Source organism: Mastomys coucha, chromosome X (genome assembly GCF_008632895.1).
Source record: "Mastomys coucha isolate ucsf_1 chromosome X, UCSF_Mcou_1, whole genome shotgun sequence".
NCBI classification, from domain to species: Eukaryota; Metazoa; Chordata; class Mammalia; order Rodentia; family Muridae; genus Mastomys; species Mastomys coucha.
Window position 1 is genome coordinate 111,051,721 of NC_045030.1, and position 24,999 is coordinate 111,076,719.

A 24,999-nucleotide genomic window follows, 5' to 3' on the forward strand; every position below is an offset into this window, starting at 1 on the left:
AGAAGGGGTATATATTACATTTACTTCATCCATTCATGGTAATTTTAGTTATTTTCATTTTTTAGCTTTTGTGAGTAGTGCTACAATGAATGAATAAGGATGAAGTTATGTCTTTGCCACGGATTTCTATTCCTTTGGATATACAATGAGGAATTAGATTAATGGATCTTGCGAAGTTATATTTTCTGTTTTGTGTTGTGTACATTTTAGGAACATCCTTTTGCTTTTCTGTAATAGTTGTGCTAATTTACATTTTCATTAACTGTGTTCAAGGGTTCCATTTTACATTTTCATGTGTTGTCATTTATCTTACTGATAGTAGTAATCTGTTTGGAGTGAATTGATTTCTCACTTTGGTTTTGACTTTCATTTCTCTGATTATTAATAATATTGAGTATTTTCTCATATATGTTGCCACGTTAATGTCTTTTAGGAAATAACTTTGTGAGCAAATGCTCATTTTTAATGGGCTGTTTGTTTATATGTGACTGAGATTTTGAGTTCCTTATTTTTTCTTGTCATCATTTATTGGATGAATAATTTCAAATATTTTTCTAGTTCTGTAAGTTTATTTCTTTACTCTGGAGATTACAGCAGCTTTTTATTTGCTACAATACCATTTGCCTTTTTGAAATCTTTATTTACTATGGTTTTGAGGTATGCTCAAAAATGCCTTGCCCTGCCAATTGTGTGAATTATTTCTCACATTTTTCTTACCATAGTTTCATGCATTTCTGGTCTTATATTTAAGACCAGAGTTACATATAAGTGTTTGAGTCATTTTATATTGATGTTTTTGAAACTAGTAGGCAGTAAGAGTTGGGTAATATTAAATTAAATGTAGACATACAACTTTCTTACCATCAGTTACTGAAAATACTATACTTTCATAATGTTGGTTTTTAAGATTGTCAAAATTCATTAGGTTGTAAATATATAGATTCACTTCTAGGTTACTTATTTGTGCCATTTATTTTTATAGTTCTTTTTATGTCAATATCATTCTGTTTTAGTGACCGTAGTGGCAGGTGGTAATGTCTCCTGTTTGCTCTTTTTGCTCAAGATTATTTAGCTGTTTAGAGTTACAGTGGTTCTAATAACATTTTAGAATTTTTTCATCATGTTAAAAAGATCATTCACATGTCAAAGGCGGTTGTAAGATTTTGTAAATTGAGTAGCAGTACCTTGGGCATTTTAATATTTCTATGTCTCACAATCTAGGAATATAATAATATACCTTATCCTTTTTGCATATTGCACAGTTCCTTTCATCAACATACCATATTTTCAATTTTGTTTATCTTTCAGTGCCCTGATTAAATCTCTTCATAAACACTTTAAATTTTTGTAGCTGTTGTAAGTGGCATATGGTGATGGTACTGATTTTCATGTATTCGTTATATGGGTTACAACTTAATGAACTAGTTTATTAATCTTAGTATCCAGGAATGTAGATCAATAGTAGACTGATTTCCCAACGTTATAAGGCCCTATGATCAATCACTAACACTGGGAAGAAGAACACATGTATTTGTTCTAATGCATTATCTTAGGACTGCTTAACATATAAATTGATCTCCATCTGCAAATATAGACAATTTGATTTAGGAAAAGTTCCATTTCATGTCTTGTTTGTTTTTTTGTTTGTTTGTTTGCATTAACCATTCAAACTAGGACTCCCAGTAGTATATTGAATTAAATTGATGAACTTGTAATATATATCCTTGGCTTGTACCACTTTTAAAACAGAAAGCTTTTAGCTTTCCTCCACTTGGTTTAATATTATGATTTTTAAAATTTTGAATGTTTTTATTATACTGAAATATTTTCCTTCTGTTCCTAATTTTTCATCATTCTTATGTTGAATTTTATTAAATACTGATTTTTTACTTACAGAGATGATTATATGGTTTCATTATTTATTCTTGCTATGTGTTTACTATTATTGATTCATTCATGTTGCACTCCTTTTGGAGATTAGGATCTACATTGTCACAGTAAATAACATTTCATACTTTTTTATTTGGTTTGGTAATATTTTGTTGAACGTGCATACAGTAGTTAAGGATACTGGTTCATAGTTTTCTTTTATGTTGTTTTCCTGTAACTGTTTTGTTTGGTCTCAGAAAAAGGCTGGCTTTGTAGAATAAGTTTGAAAATTTTACTTTTTGATCAGTTTCACAAAATAATTTAAGTAAAATTTGTAGCATTTTCCTCTACATGTTTCATAAAAATCATCAGCCAAACCATATGTTTTTAAGCTTTTCTTTGATGAAATATTTTAGTTAGTCATTTACACATATTACTCATTTATCAGTTATGTTTCTATTTCTGCATGATTAAATCTTGATGTAAATTTTCTATTTTTCTGGATTATAAAATACTTTGATATATAGCCATTTATCTACTTTAAGTTTACTAGTTAAGCAGTTTTCCAGAAATTCAAGGGAAGAAAATATATTTTCTGTAATATACTCATTAATATATCCAAATAAATATAACACTAAGCTATACTAAATAATTTAATATTTCTAAAGCAGTAAAATAGAAACTGGTAATTGTTATGTTTTATAGGAAAATTCTCAAATCATTTCACATGATGGTGTTAAATTTGGACTTCTAAATTTATTAAATTGGTTTAGTGTTAAAAGGGTCAATTCCATTATTAGGCTTCTTGAGATCAAACCTCAATTCTATAACTGAATTACTGACCAGATTAAATTGCTTCTCCATGTCTTGGTTTCTTCATATCTATAATAACTGTACCTACCTCATAAGGTTGTTAAAAGGATTTAAAGAGCTTATATGCCCTAAACCCTCAGAATAATGCCTAATATATAAGTTCTCTTTTTTCATGCACTCTTTATGTATACCAGTGTACATGTATTTATGAAATGACATTTTATGGAAATATTAAAAATGCTAACTGAGCTGTCTGGGCCTATAAATACTAGGGTTTCCTTTTTGTACCAGATTTGTGTCTGTATTTACATTTATTTTACCTTTGCTTTTAGCCAATTACAACTGAACCTGCAACAGTGAGTTCTTCAGTGAAACGCAAAGCTGATTATTCACCACTCATTCAACATCTATCAGTGGTAGGTAACTTAAATCAATTGCAAGTATTGAGAAATTGACTATGAGGGATAAACTTTATGGCTTAAAAGATGTTCCACATGTTACTAGACTTTAGAGACCTAGATAAAAATCTGTCTTCTAATAGTATTATTTGGATATAAATAAAACCATGCTGCTACCATGGTCTATATTAAGAAGTCAGTTTTAACAGCCCTGCTTCTGTGTATATAAATTAATTTTAGTAGCTTAATGCCTTAGTATAACATACACATCTGTGGTAAGTTTATGATCTTTCAACCTCAACTCCTATGAATCACTAGCCGTATATAAATACTCCCATCTTCATTGACATGCCATGTGTTCTAACTCTTTGGGTGTTTCTATTTTTCTTTAGCTTCTTCTTATTCTTTCTCTGCTTTGTTAATTATTTTCATTATACAATATTCTTGAAGCTCAAATATTAGTTCTTTTCTGAAATTTTGCCCAAAACCTTAGGAAGAATTAGTCAGTTTGTACCTCATAGTCATATAATACTATATAAATAATAATAATATGTAAATAATAAGCTCATCACACTGGATTCTCCTAAGTCTGAAACATTTTTCCTATTAGTTTCTCTAATTACAACATTTAATAATGGTGTTATAAAGGTAGGACATTAATGCTTGTTGAATGAATAAAAACATTGATGGATGGTTGGATGGATGGATGGATGGATGGATGAATAGAAAGATGGAAATATGGATGACAGGATGGATGGATAGAAGGATAGAAGATTAGACAGATGAAAAGTTGAGTGGACAGGTGGGTGAATGGGTGTAAAATTTCATCGGATGTAATTGACATTATGTTGTTCTCTCTGCAACCTACAATGGTCTCTATAACACTGTAGTGATTAAAAACAAAACAAAAAACATAAACCAAACAAACAAAAGCACCAAACAAAAATCTGCTGACCTTCACCATTCTCTCTGCACTGCTCTCTTAAGTCATATTTCTTTCCTGAGCTGTTCTCATGAAATTTGGGCATATATCTCTAATTCATTCTGTCAGCTCTTTCCTTGATTCCTTACATTGCCTGACCCTCAATTAGATGCCACTTTCAAACATGGCATCTTTCTTCTGCAAACTAACTTTACTTCACCATTAGGGTTTAAAGGTGTATACTAAAGGCATGTCTATATTCCAACCAGAGGGATTAAAATTACTTACGATGTTCCTGTATTCCAGCCAGATCACATAGACCTAGAAGGTCTTTGAATGTGATTCCTCACCAGAGCACCCATGTTACTAGATTAAAATTCTTCTATAGATGGGTACTTCAGTAACTTACCAACTGTTTCTTCTAGGACACAAAAATAAATAAATAATGCATTAAGAAATAAAAATACTTATTTCTTCTTTAGATTAATTTGACCAAGAATGAGCCCAAATTTGAATTCTCTACTTCTCTGTATGCACCTAACAAAGGGTTTTGAGATGTATTTATTGAACAGCACCAAAAAAATGGCATGGGAAAGGAATGAAAGATTCTTTATAGAAGTTCTTAACAGCTTTACATGAGAAGAAGTCATTTTACTTACATACTGACCCAGATTACTAAACAGTACTGAAAAAATATATGATCAGGCTATATCAAAGGTTTCTCTTAATAACCGTGGCAGATATTTTTTGTACAAGGTTGCTTACAGCCTGTTGGCTGCTTTTGGCTACTGATTAACAACACATACATATGCATATACATACACAATACTCTAGGTCGTAACAAAATACATACAAATAATATATAAGTATATAACAAAATATAAAAGCTGTGTTATATTATAGGTTACAAAAGCTTATTGCAGGGAATATCTGAGGCAAGTGAGGTTGGCTGTTATACTATTGGCTGTCTTCTTATAGGCAGGTTAAACACAGTTAAAAATTACTTCAAGACATGTTATTAATTTTGCTGTGAGGCAAGCCAAAAGTTCAGTTTGGGAAGAAGTAAAGGGATAATATTAAAAATTATCACTTCCAGTAGGCAGGACAAAATTCTAAGAACACATATGACTAAATCAAATGTCTTAATTGGCCCACCAGATTCAGAAAATAGGAGACAAATGTTCTCTTGATAAGCACAGTGAATTATATTTATTTTATTCAAACAACTGCATTCTTTGTACTTTATAGAAAGAAACCTCAGACTTTTATATTAGAGATGTAAAATCTCTTATTCTTCCAGTGTTCAAATACATAAAGGACACATTTAAAATACTTTCAGACAACTCTGACAAGAAAGTACATCTACTAATTAAATTATTCAAGCCTCCAGTCATACGTAAACAGTAAATTTACTAATTGCATAACTATTTTCTCCTATGTTTAGAAACATTTACCAAGTAAAATTTTTCATAAGTAAAATAAAACATTTACTAAGAGAATAGTTTAGATGCTTTAATAGAAACAACTTCAGATACCATATAGTTATCTTATTTGCATTCCTCTATAAACTAATATTAAACTGTAACATTAAGAGATAATAAATTCTATCTAGCCACCTTAGACTTGAATGCATAATAATAAAAGAACATGGTAGCAGTTGTATCATTATATAATTTATATTTACTAAATAACAACATGGTTGACTATAGTTCTACAGAAACTGTATGGTGTCAAAAATAATGAAGTATTTAAGACTTGCTTATATTTATAATTAGGTATTTGTCATGCCAAATAGCAAGCTTTAAAGGAAATTAAACAGTCCTAATTTGGTTCATATATCTTAAAAAATTAAGTGGCTTCGAGGAAAAGCACTGATACTTAATATCTATTTCAAAAATTATCAACACCATTTTTTGGTACTTGCTAACTACATTTCTAAAAAGGTGATATACAGAAGTGAAATATTTAATTCTTCCTTTTATTTTTATCTTTTATTTGAATGGTATTTCTTTCTTTCTTTGGGAGGAGAGGTATACCACAGTGTGTGAGTGGAGATCAAAGACCCCTTGAAGAAGTTGGTTCTCTACTTCACCTGTGTAGATGCTGAGGATTAAACTCAGGTCATCAGGCTTAGCAAAGAGGTCCTTCACCTACTGAACCATCTCCAAAGTCTGCATTATCACAGACAGTTTTTACAATTTCCATACTGAAAAAATATTGCCCTTTTAACATCTGTACTTCTAACAAAAGCAATATTTTGTTTATATTATACTGGTATGTATCCCTATGCTTCCCTGTTGTATTAATTGAGAAGCATGTTGCTACATGATTTTGCCTTTTAGGATATATGAATATTTAATGACATAGAAAAATGGCAACAAACAACATGATAGTAGTTATGAGAAATAGTTTGCAAGTTGTCAAAAATGGTTTTCAAATTCAATCACAGTGTTCTCCTGGGTTTTCTTATTAATAGTAGCATCAGCCACAGGTTTCTCCTGTTTATAGTTTGATAGCATGCCTATATATTCTGACCATGTACTTTTTCTCTCAAAAGAGATGTGTCTATTCATATCCTCCCTACTCTTGCATTTTTAGGATTTCATAAAATACATTCTTAATTGAATGGGAGTCAGCTTTTGCTAGAAACCAGAATTTTTGTACTTTGTGGTGATAGTAGCTTCAAATATGAACATCATATAAGCATGAATATTAATTACAGATATTTTTCTAGTACCTTTCTCTTTTTTGAGACAGGGTTTCTGTTTATAGCCCTGGCTGTCCTGGAACTCACTCTGTAGATCAGGCTAGACTCAAACTCAGAAATCCACCTGCCTCTGCCTCCCATGTGCTGGGATTAAAGGCGTGCACAACCACTGCCCGGTGCTAGTAAACTTTCTTATTACTAATATTGTCTATTATGTTTAAAAATTCCATCTAGCTTCCAAGATTTATTTCTTGTTATAAAATACAGTTTTATATAGATCTCACATTTCACAGGCTTATTTTAAGTTACTGGCTTAGATTTTTTTTTTAAATGACAGTTAAGTAGGCTGTGAGCCATCAAGCAGTAGCTGGGGCTTGAACCTGGGTCCTTTGGATCCACAGTCAGTGATCTTGCCTGATAAACCATGGTTCCAGGACTAAAATTTTTTGATACAATATATTTTGATCCTATTCTCCCACAACCAAGTTTCCCTAGGATTTCTTTACCTCCTTATCCACCAAACTACATTTTCTTTGTCTTTTTTGAAAGAAAAACTTCAAAACAAGCAAAAAAATGCAAAAATACCAAACAAACAAAAATATACACAAAAAATACACATGCAAAATAAGGAGTCCATTTTGTGTTTTCTTACAACTCCTGATCATGGGCTGTCATACCCAGTGTCACTTGGAAAAAACTAATTTTCTTGTATAGGCTGTAACAGTCTCTGATTTTATGTGTGTGTTGGCCCTGTTTTACTGTTTGCTTAGAGTCATCCACCACCTCTGGCTCTAAAAATATTTCTACTTCCTCTTATGTATATATGTGTAGTCCTTGAAGGGAGGAGGTTGATAAAGACATCCAATTTGTGCTTGACTGCTTCGAAGTCTCTCACTGCCTGCACATTGTCCAGTCGCAAGTCTCTGTGTTATTTCCCAACTACTATAATAAACAGCTTCTCAGATGATGGATAAGCAATGTACTGATGTATAGATATAACAATATAACATTCCTATAGTTTAATAGCTATGTTCATTTAGCAGAATAATAGTAGTTGATTTTTCCTTAGGGCCCATGACCTATCTACTCTCATATTCTTGGCCACATTAACAATGTTCGATACGGGTTCCATCTCACAACTTTAAATTCATTAAAAAAAATGGTTGGTTATTCCTAAAACATTTGTGCTTTTATATCTTGTACATATGTGCTTTTGTAAGTTCTTAGAGTTTGTAATTAGGTGATATTAATGATTACTTTTCTCCTCCAGTAGTGTATATAGTACCTTTCAGCATCTTGAATGCTAAACAGTAGAGATGAAACTTCTAATTGGACAGCAAATATATTTCTCCATGATTGGTGCCATATATAAGTAGTGTTTTTAGCAATAGGGTCCTGCAGTCAGGTTGTAGAGGATAGTAAGTAACATTGGCAATAACCTGTGATGTTTGAGGGATCACTGCAGCCTCTTTTTTCCAATATCTGAACACCTAAGTACTGGGAATTTTACTTAGTAGAATAAGCTGTCTAGTTAGTACCTGGTCTCCCCCATTATATGATGGCTCTACTTAAATTTCGTTCCATACATGTGTGTGTGTGTGTGTGTGTGTGTTTTATACACTGTAATGCATGAAATTATTCATAGAAAATTATATGGCTAGTGATTGAACTGGAAAAAATTGTGCTTAGTATGGTCAGAGAACTCCCTTGGGTTGATAAAAACAAAGTTCCTTCTTTGTTTTTATCAATATATATTCACATTCATTCTCATTTTCTCTCTTTCTCTCTCTCTCTCTCTCTCTCTCTCTCTCTTTCTCTCTCTCTTTCTCTCTCTTGCACACACACACAAGTAGAATATATTCTTTACTCTAACAGTTTTTATGCTGCTTTTCAACTGGACTTCGTTGTTAGTTATTCCTCCCCAAATTCCCTCTGTTACCCTGCCTTCCTATCTCCTTCGTCATTTACCTCTCCTATTCTTGTCTCCTTTTTATCCTCTTATAACATTATATTCTATTTCTCCTTCTTTGTAAGATCCACTTTTCTCCAGTGATCTCTTACTACCTGCCTAGCCTCTGTTGTCATTATAAATGAAGCACAAATTTAAAAGCTAATAACTTCTAAACTAATTACTTATTCTATATATTTCAAAAAAAAAAGCCCATTTGTTCTGTAAACACTTTGTTAGCATTATTTTCTTTAGGGCTACTGTCCTTTATCTGAAAGTTAATTCCAAATACTTATATTTATAAGTGAACATATCCACTAAAATTGCTACACTTATTACCCCTGTGTTCCTAATATCTCTAATTCCATTTTTGTATTATCTTTCTGTCTATCTATGTATTGCTCTTGTTATAATGTGATATTTTCTTTAGAATCCCCTTTATTCATTACTATTTTTCTTTAACCATTGTCACCAAAAATGTCAAATTACTTTTGTTTTATAATTTAAATTCTGATGTCTTTTCAATATTCTATCTTTATCATGATGTTTCTTTGACACCCACTTGCTATATTTATAATGTCATAAAATTTTGTCTTCATATGTTGCACTGTACTGTTTTTCTTTTATGTTAAGAGATAACCTTGCTATCAGGATATAACTTCCTTCAACGAAGGAGCTTTGTTTTTATCAAATCAAGGGAGGTCTCTGACCATACTAAGCACAATTTTTTCCAGTTCACTCACTATCCATATAATATTCTATGAATAATTTCATGCATTATAGTGTATAAAACATGGAGATATCCAAGTTTCACTTTAGAAATGTCATTTGGGTTGTGTTTGCAGAGTACAGACAAAAAAAGTAAAACAAGAGTTAGATCAGAGAAAGCAGATGTGACCTGTAGGTTCTTAATCCTTTTGAGATACCGCTTCTCTTGTGGCAAATTACTATCTGTCTAGATTCAGTTGAGATTTTCTTTGGCCATTTTTCAGTCATTCAGTTTCAAAAATTAAGGTTGAATGCAATGAAGCATATTTCCCCATTGAGAATTTATTAAATTATTTATAGAGGTGTCCTGTGAAAATTCATGAATATTTAAAGATTGGCTGAGAAAACTTCAGTTTGCTACCTTGACAGAGACATAGGACATCTTTAGTAACATATATATGTATATCATAATATTGCTTGCTGTACTGACTAGGTACATATATCCAAAATGGTACATAAAGGTACATTTAGCATTAAAGTTGAAGTCTGAAATCATGAGATACATATCACTAGTTTAGGATCTTAAAATTTAAAATGACTTAGGTCCAAATGATAGGTTCTCACATTCTGTCTGTATCTTTTTCTCTTTTCTCCTTTGCTCCCATCTACTTTCCCTCTCTTCTCTTTTTCCATTGTCCCCTACCCCAGGTTAATAAATTACACGTTTTAAAACTTTTAAAATAATTATACATTTAGAAAAGGTGGTAGAGAAAAGATTTTTTACTGGCAAAATGATAAACTATACATATGTAAATGTTATGATAGTGTTTAATTCCTTTTTAAAATTACTTTTCATTTACTATAGACCAGTTGTTATGACTTCCTGTTCTTTCTTTAAAATTTACTACATGTGTTTATTTATTCTTATTTATTAATTTATGTGTGTGTGTTTATACATAAGTGCCACTGTGTACATGTGGAGTTAAATGACAACTAGCAGATATTTGGATCTGTCTATGACTTTGTCCTGAGGATCAAACTGAAGGGGTCAAAATTGAAGGCTTTACTCACAAAACTTCCTCACCAGATGTGTTCTTGATCACTTTAAAACTGTATCTTGAAGTACATAGAGTTATAAAACTCATAATAGATTATATATGAATTAGACAGCAATTTTACTAACATGTTATAAAGATACTGAAGACATATTTTCTGTCCTTATAAAAAGCATGCTTTTACTAGAATGATCTAGGATTGCTGATTTTATTCTCCTATTGCTTTGTGGCAGTGAATTGTTTTATACTTGAATATCTCAACATAAGTCATGAACTAAACTTTCATAATTCCTTATTATCCTGGAATTAGTTCAATCATGATAGTGCATGTTTCTCGTTGACATGCCTGTCATCTACTTTGTTTTAGTGTTCACCCCCTTTGGTTTGTGTGTGTGTGTGTATGTATAACATATACACACACAACATATATATAACATTTATAATACATATATAATGTGTGTATTTATATGTGTGTGTGTGTGTGTGTGTGTGTGTGTATTATATGTTATAATAAGCAGGAACTCTCTTTATAACACAGGCTGACCTGAGACTTAGGATTTTTTTTTTGCCTTCCTTAGTCTCCCAATGTTAGGGTCCAAGAATCACCAAAGAATGATACCCTAGACACAAATGGTATGCAAAAGCAGAGTGTTTATTCAGCTGAATTTTCTGCATTCAGGCATCTCATCTGATGGACTTTCAGGCCCTGTTTTATTGTCAGTTAGGGGAACTCCAGGGAGGGGTATGTGCCCTTTTACCTTGATTGTTTAGCTCTATCTCTAGGGGCCTGACTGATTCTTTAATTGGCTAGGTCCTGGAGACTACCCAGGTGATTGCTTACCTAGTTTAGCTACCTATTATTACTTCAGGCCAGTTGACAAGGTATCCTCATATTGGCTGCCTGTGGCTATGGTTGGCTGACCATAGGTTCCTAGATCTGGGTGATGCATATTATCATTTCTGGAAAACAGAAGCTTATACCTGGTCTTCCAAACTGTCAGTTTGCTGCCTGTCATGGAGTCAGCCTGATTCTGGCTAAATAAGTCCTCTCAACAAGACCTGGAATTACCACAGTTGGCTCACCTGTTTCCTTATTATAGGCTTTATGAATATAACAGGTCTGATGCATATTTTACAAATATGACCAATCTAGGCATGCTGTTGCATGCTTATATTTCCAACATTTTAGCCTGGACTACATAGACAGGTACATTGTAAAAAGCAAACGGGACATGGCTGAACCTGTGAAACTTTTCCATTCTGAGTTTCTTTACAAATAACTCTCTTAATATCCAGAGACCTAATTAAAATTCAGAATAAAAGACTAAGGAGGCTTAGCAGGTAAAGTCATTTTCAGCCAGATCTGACAACCTGAGTTCGATTCCCAGGGCCCACATGGTCAAGGTAGAGCTCCTATTCTTGAAAGTGCTTCTATGACCTAGACAGACAGACCTACAGACAGACTAACAGACACACAAACACACACACTAAAACTTAATATAGAGCTACTGGTCTCCATCTATCCCCCACAGCTAAAGCTGTTCCACAGCTCTCTGTACCCAAATCCTGCCAGAAGAGAGAGCTGATCTCCCCAGGAGGGCTGATCAACCTAAAATTACAGGCTCACAGGCCCAAGGAAGGATAAACTCCACTCAGAGGCAGCAAGACCAACTAACACCAGAAATAGCAAGGTGGTGAAAGGCAAGCACAAGAACCTAAGCAACAGAAAACAAGACTGCTTCACATAATCAGAACCCAGCTCTCCAACCACAGCAAGACCTAGATAAACTGACACACCAGAAAAACAAGATTCGGATTTAAAATCACATCTCATGTTAATGTTAACGAAGTTCAAGAAGGACACAAGTAGCTCCCTTAAAGAAATACAGGAGAACACAGATAAACAAGTAGAAGCCATTTTAAAAAAAATACACAAAATCCCTTAAAGAATTACAGGGACATACCACCAAAACAGGTGAAGGAATTGAAGAAAACCATCCAGGATCTAAAGCTGGAAATAGAAACAAAAAAGAAATCACAAAGAAAACAATCCTGGAGATAGAAAACGTAGGAAAGACATCAGAAGTCATAGATGCAAGCATCACCAACAGAATACAAGAGATAGAAGAGAATCTCAGGGGTAGAAGATACCATTGAAAACACTGACATAACAGTCAAAGAAAATTCAAAATGCAAATGCTCTTAACCCAAAACACCCAGGAAATCCAGAACACAATGAGGTGACCAAACATAAGGATAATAGGTATAGAAGAGAGGGAAGAGTCCCAACTTAAATGAACAGTAAATATCTTAAACAAAACTATAGAAGAAAATTTCCATGGCAAAACAAATTTACACAGTATCTTTCCAGAAATCTAGTCCTAAAAGGATAATAGATGGAAAACTCCAAAACAAGGAGGGAAACTACACCCTAGAAAAAGCAAGAAATTAGTCTTCTTTCAACAAACATATCCACATGAACAGAATCCCACCTTAAACAACAAAAATAACATGAAAGAATAATTGTCATTTCTTAATGTCTCTTAACATTAGTGAACTCGGTTCCACAATAAATAGACATAGACTAACAGACTGGATACATAAATAGGACCCAGCTTTTTGTTACATGTAGAACATGCATCTCAGTGAGAAAGACAAACACTACCTCAGAATAAAAGGCTGTAATTTTTTTCCAAGTAACTGGTCCCAAGAAACAAGGTAAAGTAGCCATTCTAATATCAAATAAAATTGTCTTTCAACCAAAATTATCAAAAAAGATAAGGGAGGACACTTCATACTCATGAAAGGAAAAATCTACCAAGATGAACTCTCACTTCTGAACATCTATGATCAATTGCAAGGACACCCACATTCATAACAGAAACTTTACTAAAGCTCAATACACATGGCACCTCATACAATAGTAGTCGGAGACTTCAACACCCCACCCACAGCAATGGACAGATCATGGAAACAGAAACTAAACAAACACAGTGAAACTAACAAGTTATGAAACAAATGGATTTAATGGAACAGATATCTATAGAACATTTCATCCTAAAACAAAATAATATACCTTCTTCTCAGCACCTCATGGTACCTTCTCCAAAACTGCCAATATACTCAGTCACAAAACAGGCCTCAACAGATACAAGAAGATTTAAATGATCCCATATATCCTCTCAGATCATCAAGGACTAAGGTTAGTCTTCAATAGCAACAAAAACAACAGAAAGCCCACATACAAATGGAAGCCGAACAACTGTCTGTTCAATGATAACTTGGTCAAGGAAGAAATAAAGAAGGAAATTAAGACATTTCAGAATTTAATGAAAATGAAGGTACAACATACACAAACTTATGGGATACAGTAAAAGCAGTGGTAAGAGGAAAACTCATAGCTCTGAGTACCTCCAAAAAGAAACTAGAGAAAGCATACACTAGCAGCTAGACAACACACCTGAAAGCTCTAGACCAAAAAGAAGCAAATACACCACAAGAAGAGTAGAGTGCAGGAAATAATCAAACTCAGGGCTGTAGTCAGCCAAGTAGAAACAAAACGAACTATATAAAGAATCAACAAACCCAGGAGGTGGTTCTTTGAGAAAATAAACAAGACAGATAAATCCTTAGCCACACTGCCCAGAGAGCACATAGAGAATATGCAAGTTAATAAAATCAGAAACGAAAAGGGAGAGATAACAACAGAAACTGAGGAAATTCAAAAAACTATCAGACCTTACTACAAAAGCCTAGTCTCAACAAAACTAGAAAATCTGGATGAACTGGACAATTTTCTAGACAGATACCAGGTACCAAAGTTAAATCAGGATTAGATAAACCATCTAAACAGTCCCATATCCCCTAAAGAACTAGAAGCAGTCATTAAAAGTCTCCCACCAAAAATCCCCCAGGATGTAGTGTAGAATTCTTTCAGACATTCAAAGATGACCTAATACCAATCAATACTCTTCAAACTATTCCACAAAATAGAAACACAAGGAACACTACCCAATTCATTCTATGAAGCCACAATTATGCTTATACTTAAACTACACAAGACTCAACAAAGAAAGAGAACTTAGACCAGTTTCCCTTATGAATATCAGTGCAAAAATACTCAATAAAATGATTGCAAATCAAATCCAAGTACACATCCAAACGATCATTAACCATGATCAAGTAGGTTTTATTGCAGGGATGGTTTAATATATGGAAATCTATTAATGTAATCCACTATATAAACAAACCACATGATCATCTCATTAGATGATGAGAAAGCATTTCACAAATTTCAACACCCTTTCATGTTAAATATCTTGGAAAGATCAGGAATTTAAAGCCTATACCTAAATATAGTAAAAGCAGTGTACAGCAAACAAATAGCCAACATCAAACTAAATGGAGAAAAACTTTAATCAATCCCACTAAAATCAGGGACTTGATGAGGCTGCCAACTCTCTCCCTACCTATTCAATATAGTACTCAAGGTCCAAGCCAGAGCAATTAGACAACAACAGGAGATCAAAGGGATACGAATTGGAAAGGAAAAAGTCAAATTATCACTATTTGTAGTTGATATAATACTAATGCTTAAATGACCCTAAATATGCTAAGTGAGCACTCCTAAACCTGATAAACAACTTCAGCAAAGTGTCAGGATATAAAATCAACTCAAACAAATCAGGAGCCTTCCTCTACTCAAAGGATTAATAGGCTGCAAAAGAAATTAGGGCAATGACACCATTCATAATAGTCACAAATAATATAAAATATTTGGTGTAACACTTACCAAGCAAGTGAAAGATTTCTACAAGAACTTCAAGTCTCTCAAGAAATAAATTGAAGAAGACCTTAGAAGATGGAAATATCTCCCATGCTCATGTGTCATCAGAATTGACATAGTTAAAGTGGCCATCTTATCAAAGAAATCTACATGATTCAGTACAATCTCCATCAAAATTCCAACTCGATTCTGCACAGAGAAAGAAAGAGAAAATTCTCAAATTCGTTTGAAATAACAAAAATCCCATTATAGTGAAAACTATTCTCAACAATAAAAGAATTTCCGGGAATCACCATCCCTTACCTCAAGCTGTATTACAGAGCAGTCATGATAAAAACTTCATGGTATTGGAACAGTAACAGGCAGGAAGATCAATGGAATAGAATTGAAGACCCAGAAAAGAACCCACACACCTATGGTCACATGATCTTTAACAAAGAGCTAAAACTATCCAATGGATAAAAGACAGCATTTTCAACAAATAGTGCTGGTTCAACTGGCAGTTAGCATGTAGAAGAATGCAAATTGATCCATTCTTATCTCTTATACAAAGCTCAAGTCCAAGTGGATCAAGGACCTCCACATAAAATGAGATACACTGAAACGAATAGAAGAGAAAGTGGGTAAGAGCCTCAAACACATTGGCACAGGGGGAAATTTCCTGAACAGAACACCAATGGCTCATACTCTAAGATTAACAATTGACAAATGGGGCCTCATAAAATTAAAAATCTTATGTAAGGCAAAGGATACTGTCAGTAGGACAAAAAGGCACCCAACAGATTGGGAAAAGACCTTTACCAATCCTACATCCGATAGAGGGCTAATATCCAATGTATACAAAGAACTCAAGAAGTTAGACTCCAGAGGATCAAATAACACTAATAAAAATAGGGTACAAAACTAAACAAAGAATTCGCAACTGAAGAATATAGAATGGCCGAGAAGCAACTGAAGAAATGTTCAACATCCTTAGTCATCAGGGAAATGCAAATCAAAACAACCCTGGGATTCCACCTCACACCAGTCAGAATGGCTAAGATCAAAAACTCAGGTGACAGCAGATGCTGGTGAGGATGTGGAGAAAGAGGAACACTCCTCCATTGTTGGTGGGAATGCAAGCTGGTACAACCAGTCTGGAAATCAGTCTGGTGGTTCCTCAGAAAATTGTACATTGTACTACCAGATTACCCAGCTATTTCACTCCTGGGCATATATCCAAAAGATTCTCCAACATATAACAACATATAGCAGCCTTATTTATAATAACTAGAAGCTGGAAAGAACTCAGATGTCCTTCAACAGAGGAATGGATTCAGAAAATGTGATACATTTACACAATGGAATACCACTCAGGTATTAAAAACAATGAATTCATGAAATTCGTAGGCAAATGAATGGAACTAGATAATATCATCCTTAATGAGGTACCCAATTACAAAAGAACACACATGGAATACCCAAGATACAATTCATAAACCATATGAAGCTCAAGAAGAAGGAAGACTAAAATGTGGATGCTTTGGTCCTTCTTAGAAGGGGGAGGAAATATGGAGACATAGTATGCAGCAGATAATCAAGGAAAGGCTATGTAGGGACTGCCCCACCTGGAGATCCATCCCATATACAGAAACCAAACCCAAACACTATTACAGATGCGATGAAGTGCTTGCTGGCAGGAGCCTGTTATAGCTGTCTCCAGAGATGCCCTGCCAGAGCCTGGCACATCCATAAGCAGATACTTTCAGCCAACCATTGGAAATTGGAAGGGGTCCCCAATGGACGAGTTAGAGAAAGAACTGAAGGAGCTGAAGGGTTTGCAGCCCCTTAGGTAGAAGAACAGTATCAACCAACCAGACACTCCAGAGCTCCCAGGGACTAAACCACCAACCAAAGAGTACACCTGGAGGGACCCATGGCTCCAGCCACATATGTAGCAGAGGAAGGCCTTGTTGGACATTGATGGGAGGAGAGGCCCTTGGTCCTATGAAGGCTTGATGCCCCAGTGTAGGGGAATGCCAGGGTAGTGAGGTGGGAATGGGTGGGTGGGAGCAGAAACATTCTTACAGAAATAGGGGTGAGGGGGGTTGGGAAAGGGGGTTTCTGGAGGGGGAAGCGGGATTGGAGATAACATTTGAAATGTAAATATATAAAATATTCAATTAAAACCTTAGTATAGAGAAACATGTATTTTTATAAAGTGTTTTATTTCTTCAAAATGAATCATATTTTGGAAAACTTAATGAATGCTTCAGTTAGTCTTTAGTTTCTCAGTTGATGTATTTTTTATCTTGTAATTTTCAATTTTTTCTCCATTAATTAATTTAGTTATTCTCCTTACATCCCAATCCTAGCTTCTCTCCTTTAAGTACCCCCCTCACATGGCCTTTCCCCATGACTCCTCCCCTTCACCTCTAAGGAGACGTCTTCATTGGGTACAAACCCACTGGCATGCCAAGTCACTTCAGGATTAGGTATATCCTTCTCCCACTGAGTCCAGACAAGATAGCCCACTTAGGAGAGTAGGATCCACAGCCAGGCGACAGTCAGTGTAAGTAAGCCCTGCTCCAGTTATTGGGGGACCCCACATGAGGACACAGAGAGAGGCACATTCACTACATATGTGCGGGGTGGAATCTAAGTCCAATCCATGTATGCCTGTTGCTTGGTGGTTCAGTTTCTGGGAATCCCCAAGAGTCCAGTTTAGTTGGCACTGTTGGTCTTCCTATGGAGTTTCTATCCTGTTTGTGCCTGTCCATTCTTCCTCCAACTCTTCCATAAGATTTCTTGAGCTCCATTTAATGTTTGGCTGTGGGTCTCTGCCTCTGTTTCAGTCAGATGCTGGTTGGAGGCTCTCAGAGGACTCCTCTCTCTGCTGAGTCTGGCCCAGGCCTACCTGACTACAAAAGGAAGATTTCTATTGAATCTATTCTTTATTATTTTCGTACAATAAATTTATTTAAGTTAATCCAAGTATAATCCATTTTGCGTCCTTCACTAGTGGGGAAGGCCTGTTTTGCAAATCTAAGTAGATATAATAGAAACTACTTTTTTAACTTTGTAATTGTTTGAAACCCAGTAGTTTAATATAAAACTTCATGTACAATGATGAGTAAACATGAAAACTCCTGGAGCAAATGAGATGGTTTTATACATGAGGGCTCAATTGCACCTTTTTTTCTACAGTGTAATCCCAAGCAGGAGAAACTTACTTAATTTCACATTTTACCCACATTGTAAATTAGTGGAGTTTAGATGTATATTAAGTGGGACTAAATCTAAAGCTGTAAACAGCAATATATTTAAAAATATTTTATTTTTAATGAAAATATATGGTGATCTGTGTCAAAAAGTTTGTTGATGGGTCTGTTATATGAGTCAGGGTACAGACCCTTGCCACCAAGCTTGATGACCTGTACAGATATCTTGCTGTGTCAGTACTTATTCACAGGCATGACAGCTAAGTAGAACTAATTGCTTTCTTCCCTTAACAGTTTGCATATCAACTTCCAGTTCCATGAAAGCTAGTCCTTAAATAGAAGGCTTTTAAGTCAGTTTCAACTCATATCTTCCAGGTTCCAAGTCTAAGTTTGTGGAGCCTTTAGCAATAGAGGCTTCTTTTCAATTACTGGGAGGCAACTAAGGGCAAAAACAGTTTCTTGGACTGATCTGTTCAACAGCTCAAATGAAGATTTCTCATGCCTTGTACTAGAATTTTGTTAGATGGGTATGTCTCTTGGGTATTATCACTCTAGGTAGTATAATTTTATTTATGCTGTGTATACATGCATACGTAAATGCATATATACATATATGTCAGTATTATACATAATTTTCAGCAAATATATTTTAAGTAGCAAATATAATTTCAGCCAATATATTGTAAGATAATAGGTTTCTATGCACCTTTCCTTGAATTAGCCCTCCTGACCTAATTCCGGGTATTTTCTTCTGCTCCTCCTTTCCTTTTTTGCAATGCCCAGTTTTGCAACTCTGTACTTTCCTTTTATTTACAATCTACATCTACTATGCTCTTCTTTTAATGTGCCACCATAAAGATTTCTTTCTAGTTTTCTAGCTTCTGGTTGTATTCCAAGTTAAACACATAGAGTAAGCCATTTGATGCTAAGATATACATAAGAAAGAATACGATATGTATTTCTGGACATGAGTTACCTTACTTTTTCTTTTTTTCCAGTTCCATATTCACCCGCTAATTTAGCTTTTTAGCTGAGTAATATTCTGTTGTGTATACATACGACATTTTTCTCACAACTTATTTCTAAAGTGGCTGCAATCGTTTACACTCCCCAATAACAGTGGATAGTAGTTCCCCTTTTGCAACATCCAAGCCAGCATTTGCTCTCATTTATATTCCTGATGACCATTCTGAATTGGGTGAGATGGAATCTTACAGTAGTTTTAATCGAATTCACTGATACCCAAGGATGTTAAGCATTTTAAAAGTATTTTATTTTTGTGTGTGAGCTTTTTTATTGGATATTTTATGTATTTACATTTCAAATGTCATCCCCTTTGCCAGTTTCCCCTCTGAAACTTCCCTATCCCCTCCCCCTCCCCCTGCTTCTAGGAGGGTGCTCCCCCTCCCACCCACTCACTCCCACTTCACCACACTGGCATTCCCCTACACTGGGGCACAGAACGTTCACAGGACCAAGGGCCTCTCCTCCCATTGATGTCATATAAGGCCATCCTCTGCTACATATGTGGCTGGAGCCATGCGTCCTTCCATGTGTACTCTTTGGTTAGTGGTTTAGTCCCTGGGAGCTCTGGGGGGTCTGGTTGGTTGATATTGTTCTTCCTGTGGGGTTGCGAAACCCCTTCAGCTCCTTCAGTCCTTTCTCTAATTCCTTCATTGGGTTCTTAATTTCTAAGAATTTTTTGTTCAGTTCCTGCCCTGATGTATTAGTTGCTTTTGTGTGCCTATTATAAAACACCATGACCAAGGCAACTTAGAAGAGTTTACTTTAGCTTATACTTCCAGAGGACAATGTTAGGAACAATATGATAATGGGTGTGGTGTTAGGAACAGAAAGCTAAAAACATGAAGCATAGAGATAAAATTAGAAGAGAGGTATTGTCATCCCAAAGCCTGCCCCAGTCACATACTCCTCAAATAAGTTTGCACCAACTGAAACTCCCCCAAAACAGTGCCACCAACAGAAGATCATGTGTTTAAATACCTAAGACTATGATGAATATTTCTCATTCATACCACCACACTAGTTTAGTTTTTAATTCTCAGTTTCACACAACATAGGATTATCTGGTGAAGGGAAAGAACTTTAATTAAATAATTTCCTCAATAATGTTGATTTATGGCCGTATCTGTGAGTGAGTGACTGACTTGATGTGAGAGGGCTCAGCCCACTGTAGGCATCATCTTTAGACAAGTGATCCTGATTTATGTGTGTGTGTGTGTGTGTGTACATATATACACACACATATATGTGTATATATATACATATGTATATATGTATATATGTATATATGTATATATGTATATGAGTATAAGCAACATTCTTCCATGGTTTCTGACTCATTTCCTGCCCCAACTTCACCCAGTGATGGATTATGGCCTAGAACTATAAGCTAAATATTTTTCTCTCCCAATTTGATTTTCATCATGGTGTTTTATCATAGCAACAGCAAAACAATAACAAACTAGACAAGTTCTATAGCCCACTTTGTTATGTCATTATTTTCTTAATGTTTAGCTTTTTCAATTTTCTATATTCTAAATAGTCACTCTCTGTTGCATGTGTTACTAGCAAAGATATTTTCTTCATTATGTGATCTGCCTGTTCATTGTGTTAGTTTCCTTTTCTGTTTTAGTTTCCTAAGATTTCATTTGTCAGTTGCTGCTCTCATTTCCTATATTACCAAGATCTTATTTAGAAATCCCTTTCCTATGACTAAAAATGGAAGCATAATCCTTTTTCCAATAGTAATTTCAAGGTATCATATCTTAGGCTGAGGATGTAGAATCATTGTGAGATGAGTTTTATACATGGTAAGAGAAAAGGATTAAATGGTGTTGTTATACTTTCTAAAACCCAGTTTTTTCAGAAATATTTATTGAAGATGTTGGTTTTTTCCAGTGTATAGTTTTGGTGGTTTTGACAAATATCACATAGCTATAATTGCATGGAATAAATATATCTGGATTCTGAATTCTACTCCATTAATCTATATTTCTGTTTTTATACCATAATCATCCTTTTGTTATCCTTTGTCTTTTGTGTCTCTGAATTAATTTTTGGATTATTATAAATGTCTGTGAAGAACATTGTGGTAATTTTGATTGAGATCATATTGAATCTATTCATTGTTTTTGTAGGGTGACCCTTTTCACAAGAGTGATTCTTCTATGAATGAGTATAAAATGTCTTTTCATCTTCTACTGCTTTAATTATAAAGTTTCTTAAATTTTTTGTTGAGGTCTTTCACCTCTTTATGTATGTTTATTCACGTTTGGTTTTTGTGAGTAGATGTATGTGTGTGTGTTTGTATATTCACATTCATATGTGTGTATACACATATATGAAAACATTTGATATTCTGAGCATCCCACAGTCTTAACATTTCAAACACTGAAAATCCAGTCTCCTTTTAAATACAATGTCTTAGTAAAACTCCAGGATCTCTTTAAAAGTTTTAACTTTCTATATGTAGGCTCATATAAAATGAAAAAGAAATTAAATAACTTCTCACTTCAAGAGGGAAGAACCAGCACAGTCACAATCTGAATAGAGCAAAGACCATCTACAACAGTATAAATAACTCAGTGTCCAGTATCTGGGATTAACTCACAATCTTCTAGGTGTCTCCAAAGGTCTTGGGTCACTTCTCTGACTCTGACATCTTCAGTACACATAGCTTTCCTTTGGGGCTCTGACTACCTCCATTCCACTGTTGTTGCTGTTCTTGCTTATCATCCCATAGTACTGGCATCTCCAAAAATTCAGGGGTCTTTTCCTCCAAGTTGTATGCACTCTCACTGGTAACCCTCTAACCGGCTCTCTGCAGAAACTCCAGCCCTGCCACACAGTGCCTAGCCTCAACTGCTCTCTATGACCTCTTCAATAGCAGTACCATCTAGGTGACTCTTACACTACCAAGTTTGGCTGCTAGCACAAAGTAGAGCCTTGGCTGCCTTGGGAACACAGCTTCTGTGTGTAGACCTTGAGGAAACATTTCCCAGATTTTATTTCAGTGATGCTGGTCTCTTCTTAGTCCTTGCTAATTCCTCAGCTCCAGTTGACTAACATCCATTTTTCCAGCAAACAAAAGTTTTATTTTAGTGTTTCTGGTCTCTTGTCTAATTGCAGCTGATTCTTCAGTTCCAGATGATCAGACACCAAAGATGTTTAACAAAAGGGCCCATTAGAGTCTTTGTTTCCCTTTGAAACTTCAAAAGCCAGGCCTCCATTGTCTACACTGTTCTCAACATTCTTATCTTTCAAGCCCCAAAACCCACATTCAATGACTTCCTGCCCAACTTTCAAAGACCTTCCACAACCCTCCCCAAAACAATGTGATCAGGTCTGTCACATCAATACCCCAATTCTGGTACCAATTGTCTAAATTAGGGTTACTATTGCTCAGGACTGTGCTGCCTAATCTGGAATTTTTATGGTTTCATATGAATTTTAGGACAACTTTTTTTTCTATTTCTGTGAAGAATGAGGTGGTAGTTTTGACTGGAATTGCATTGAATCTGTTCATAGCTTTTGGTAAAGTGGTCATTTTCATTATGTTAATTCTACTAATCAATTATCATGGTATATTCCTTCTATTTTCTTGTGTTTTTTTCTTTATCCCTTTCTTCAGATGTTTAAAGTTTTCTTTATAGAGGTCATTCACTTCCTTGCTAAGTTGATTCTTTGATATATTTTCTCTGAGGCTAAAATGGGACTGTGTCCTTAATCTCCTTCAATATGTGTCTGTTGCTGGTGTGTAGGAAACCAGTTGAGCTGTGCATCTTGATTCTGCAACCTGCCACATTGATAAATTATCATTTCTAAAAGTTTTCTGGTAGAATTTGGGAATCTCTGATGTATGATCTCTAATATATGATCTCTAATAATGTCATCTGCAAGTAGGCATAGTTTGACTTCTTTAACTACTTGTATCCCTTTAATTTCTTTTTATTGTCTTGATTGCTCCAGCTTCTTTCTCTCCTCTTCCTCCTACCCCTCCTTATTTCATTTTTCAAATAATTTAAGAAGGACTTGCTATAGATCTTCCTTGAATAGTTAGAAGAATTTTACTGTAAATGCAATCCATCTGGACTTGATTATTTTATTTTATTTTTATTTTTATTTTTTGGCTAGAAAGCTTTTTATTGGTATTTCAGGCTCCTTATTTGTTAATGGTCTGTTACATTGTTGACTTCTTAATTTAATTTTTGGAGTTTGGACTAATTTAGGATATTATCTATTTATTTTGTATCTTTTAGCCATACAGTACAGGTTTTTATATTTCCTTATTGCTTTCTTAATTTCTTTGATGTCTCTTATGCTTCTCTGATCAGTTCAGATTCTCTTAATTTGAGTACTCTCTTGTTTAACTTTTCAAAGAAGTAGCTCTTTGATCTATTGATTCTTTCCATTGTTTTTGTTTGTTTCATTGACCTCTGCTCTGATTTTTATCATTTCTTGTCATCTACTTGATATGATGCAGCATTGAGCCATTTATTTGTACTTTTTCTGATTTTTTAATGTAGGCACTTAGAGCTATAAATTTACCACACAGAATTGCTTTCACTATGTCCAAGAGATTTTGTGGTGTTGTGTTTATATTTTCATTTTGTTCCAGAAATTTCTTTCTTTGATTTTTTTCGTTGACCCAAAAAATCATTCAGTAATTAGTTGTGTAATGTTTATGAGTTTGTAGATTTTCAAAATATCTGTTTGCTGGCATGCCAGTTTCCAGTATTACTGCAGGCTATTTTGCATTTTGGTCAGATAGGATATAAGGAGTGACTTTTAGTCATTTTTATTTTATAATGATTTGTTCTGTGTCTCAGGATATGGTCTATTTTAGAAAAGTTTCCATGTGCTACTGAGTAGAATGTGAATTCTTTGCTGTTCTGGTAGAATATTCTGTGGATATCTGTTAAGTTCATGTGCTGTATGATGTCAATTCTGATTTTTTTTATTTTTGTCTAGATGATACACTTTTGGAGAAAGTTTGGTGTTCAAGGCACCTACTATTAAAGGATTGATGTTAATCTATGTCTAATAGCAGTACTTATTTTTATAAAATTGTGCACCCGAATTGGGTACATATATGCTTAGAATAGTTAACCCTTCTTGGTTAACTAGGTTTTTTTTCTTAGAATAACATATCCCTCTTTAAATTTTCTAATAGGTTTTAGTTTGAAGTCTATTTTGTCAGATATTAATATGGTGACATCTACTTATCTCCTAGTCCTACTTAATTTTAGTATTTTTATATATCATTTTATTGTTTGATGCTACCTATCTTTAAAACTAATGTGTTGCGTATAAGAAGCAGATAGATAAATTTTATGTCTTGATTAATTCAGTTAGCCTGTCTTTTGCTTAAAAAATTGATACTATTGATATTTAAAGTTATTGGAATATGTGTGTTGTGATCAATATAGTGTTGTTGATTTTTAGTGTTTGTGTTCTCAGTGGTTCATTGTATCTTAATAATTATAACTTGATAGTTCCTTTCACAGTCTGCTATGCCCATTCCTTTCCTCAGCACACAAAAAAATGTTTCTTGGAATTCCTTGGTTTGG

The 24,999-nt window shown here is 34.4% G+C and overlaps 1 protein-coding gene across 1 annotated transcript in view; it reads left to right on the forward strand.

The window, feature by feature from the left end:
- Positions 1 to 24,999, forward strand: part of LOC116088239 — a 204,696-nt gene that overhangs the window by 145,970 nt on the left and 33,727 nt on the right. Inside the window, exon 10 of the mRNA XM_031367023.1 lies at positions 3,015 to 3,098. Within this exon, the coding sequence (XP_031222883.1) occupies positions 3,015 to 3,098 (84 nt within the window). The remainder of the gene's footprint in view (positions 1 to 3,014; positions 3,099 to 24,999) is intronic.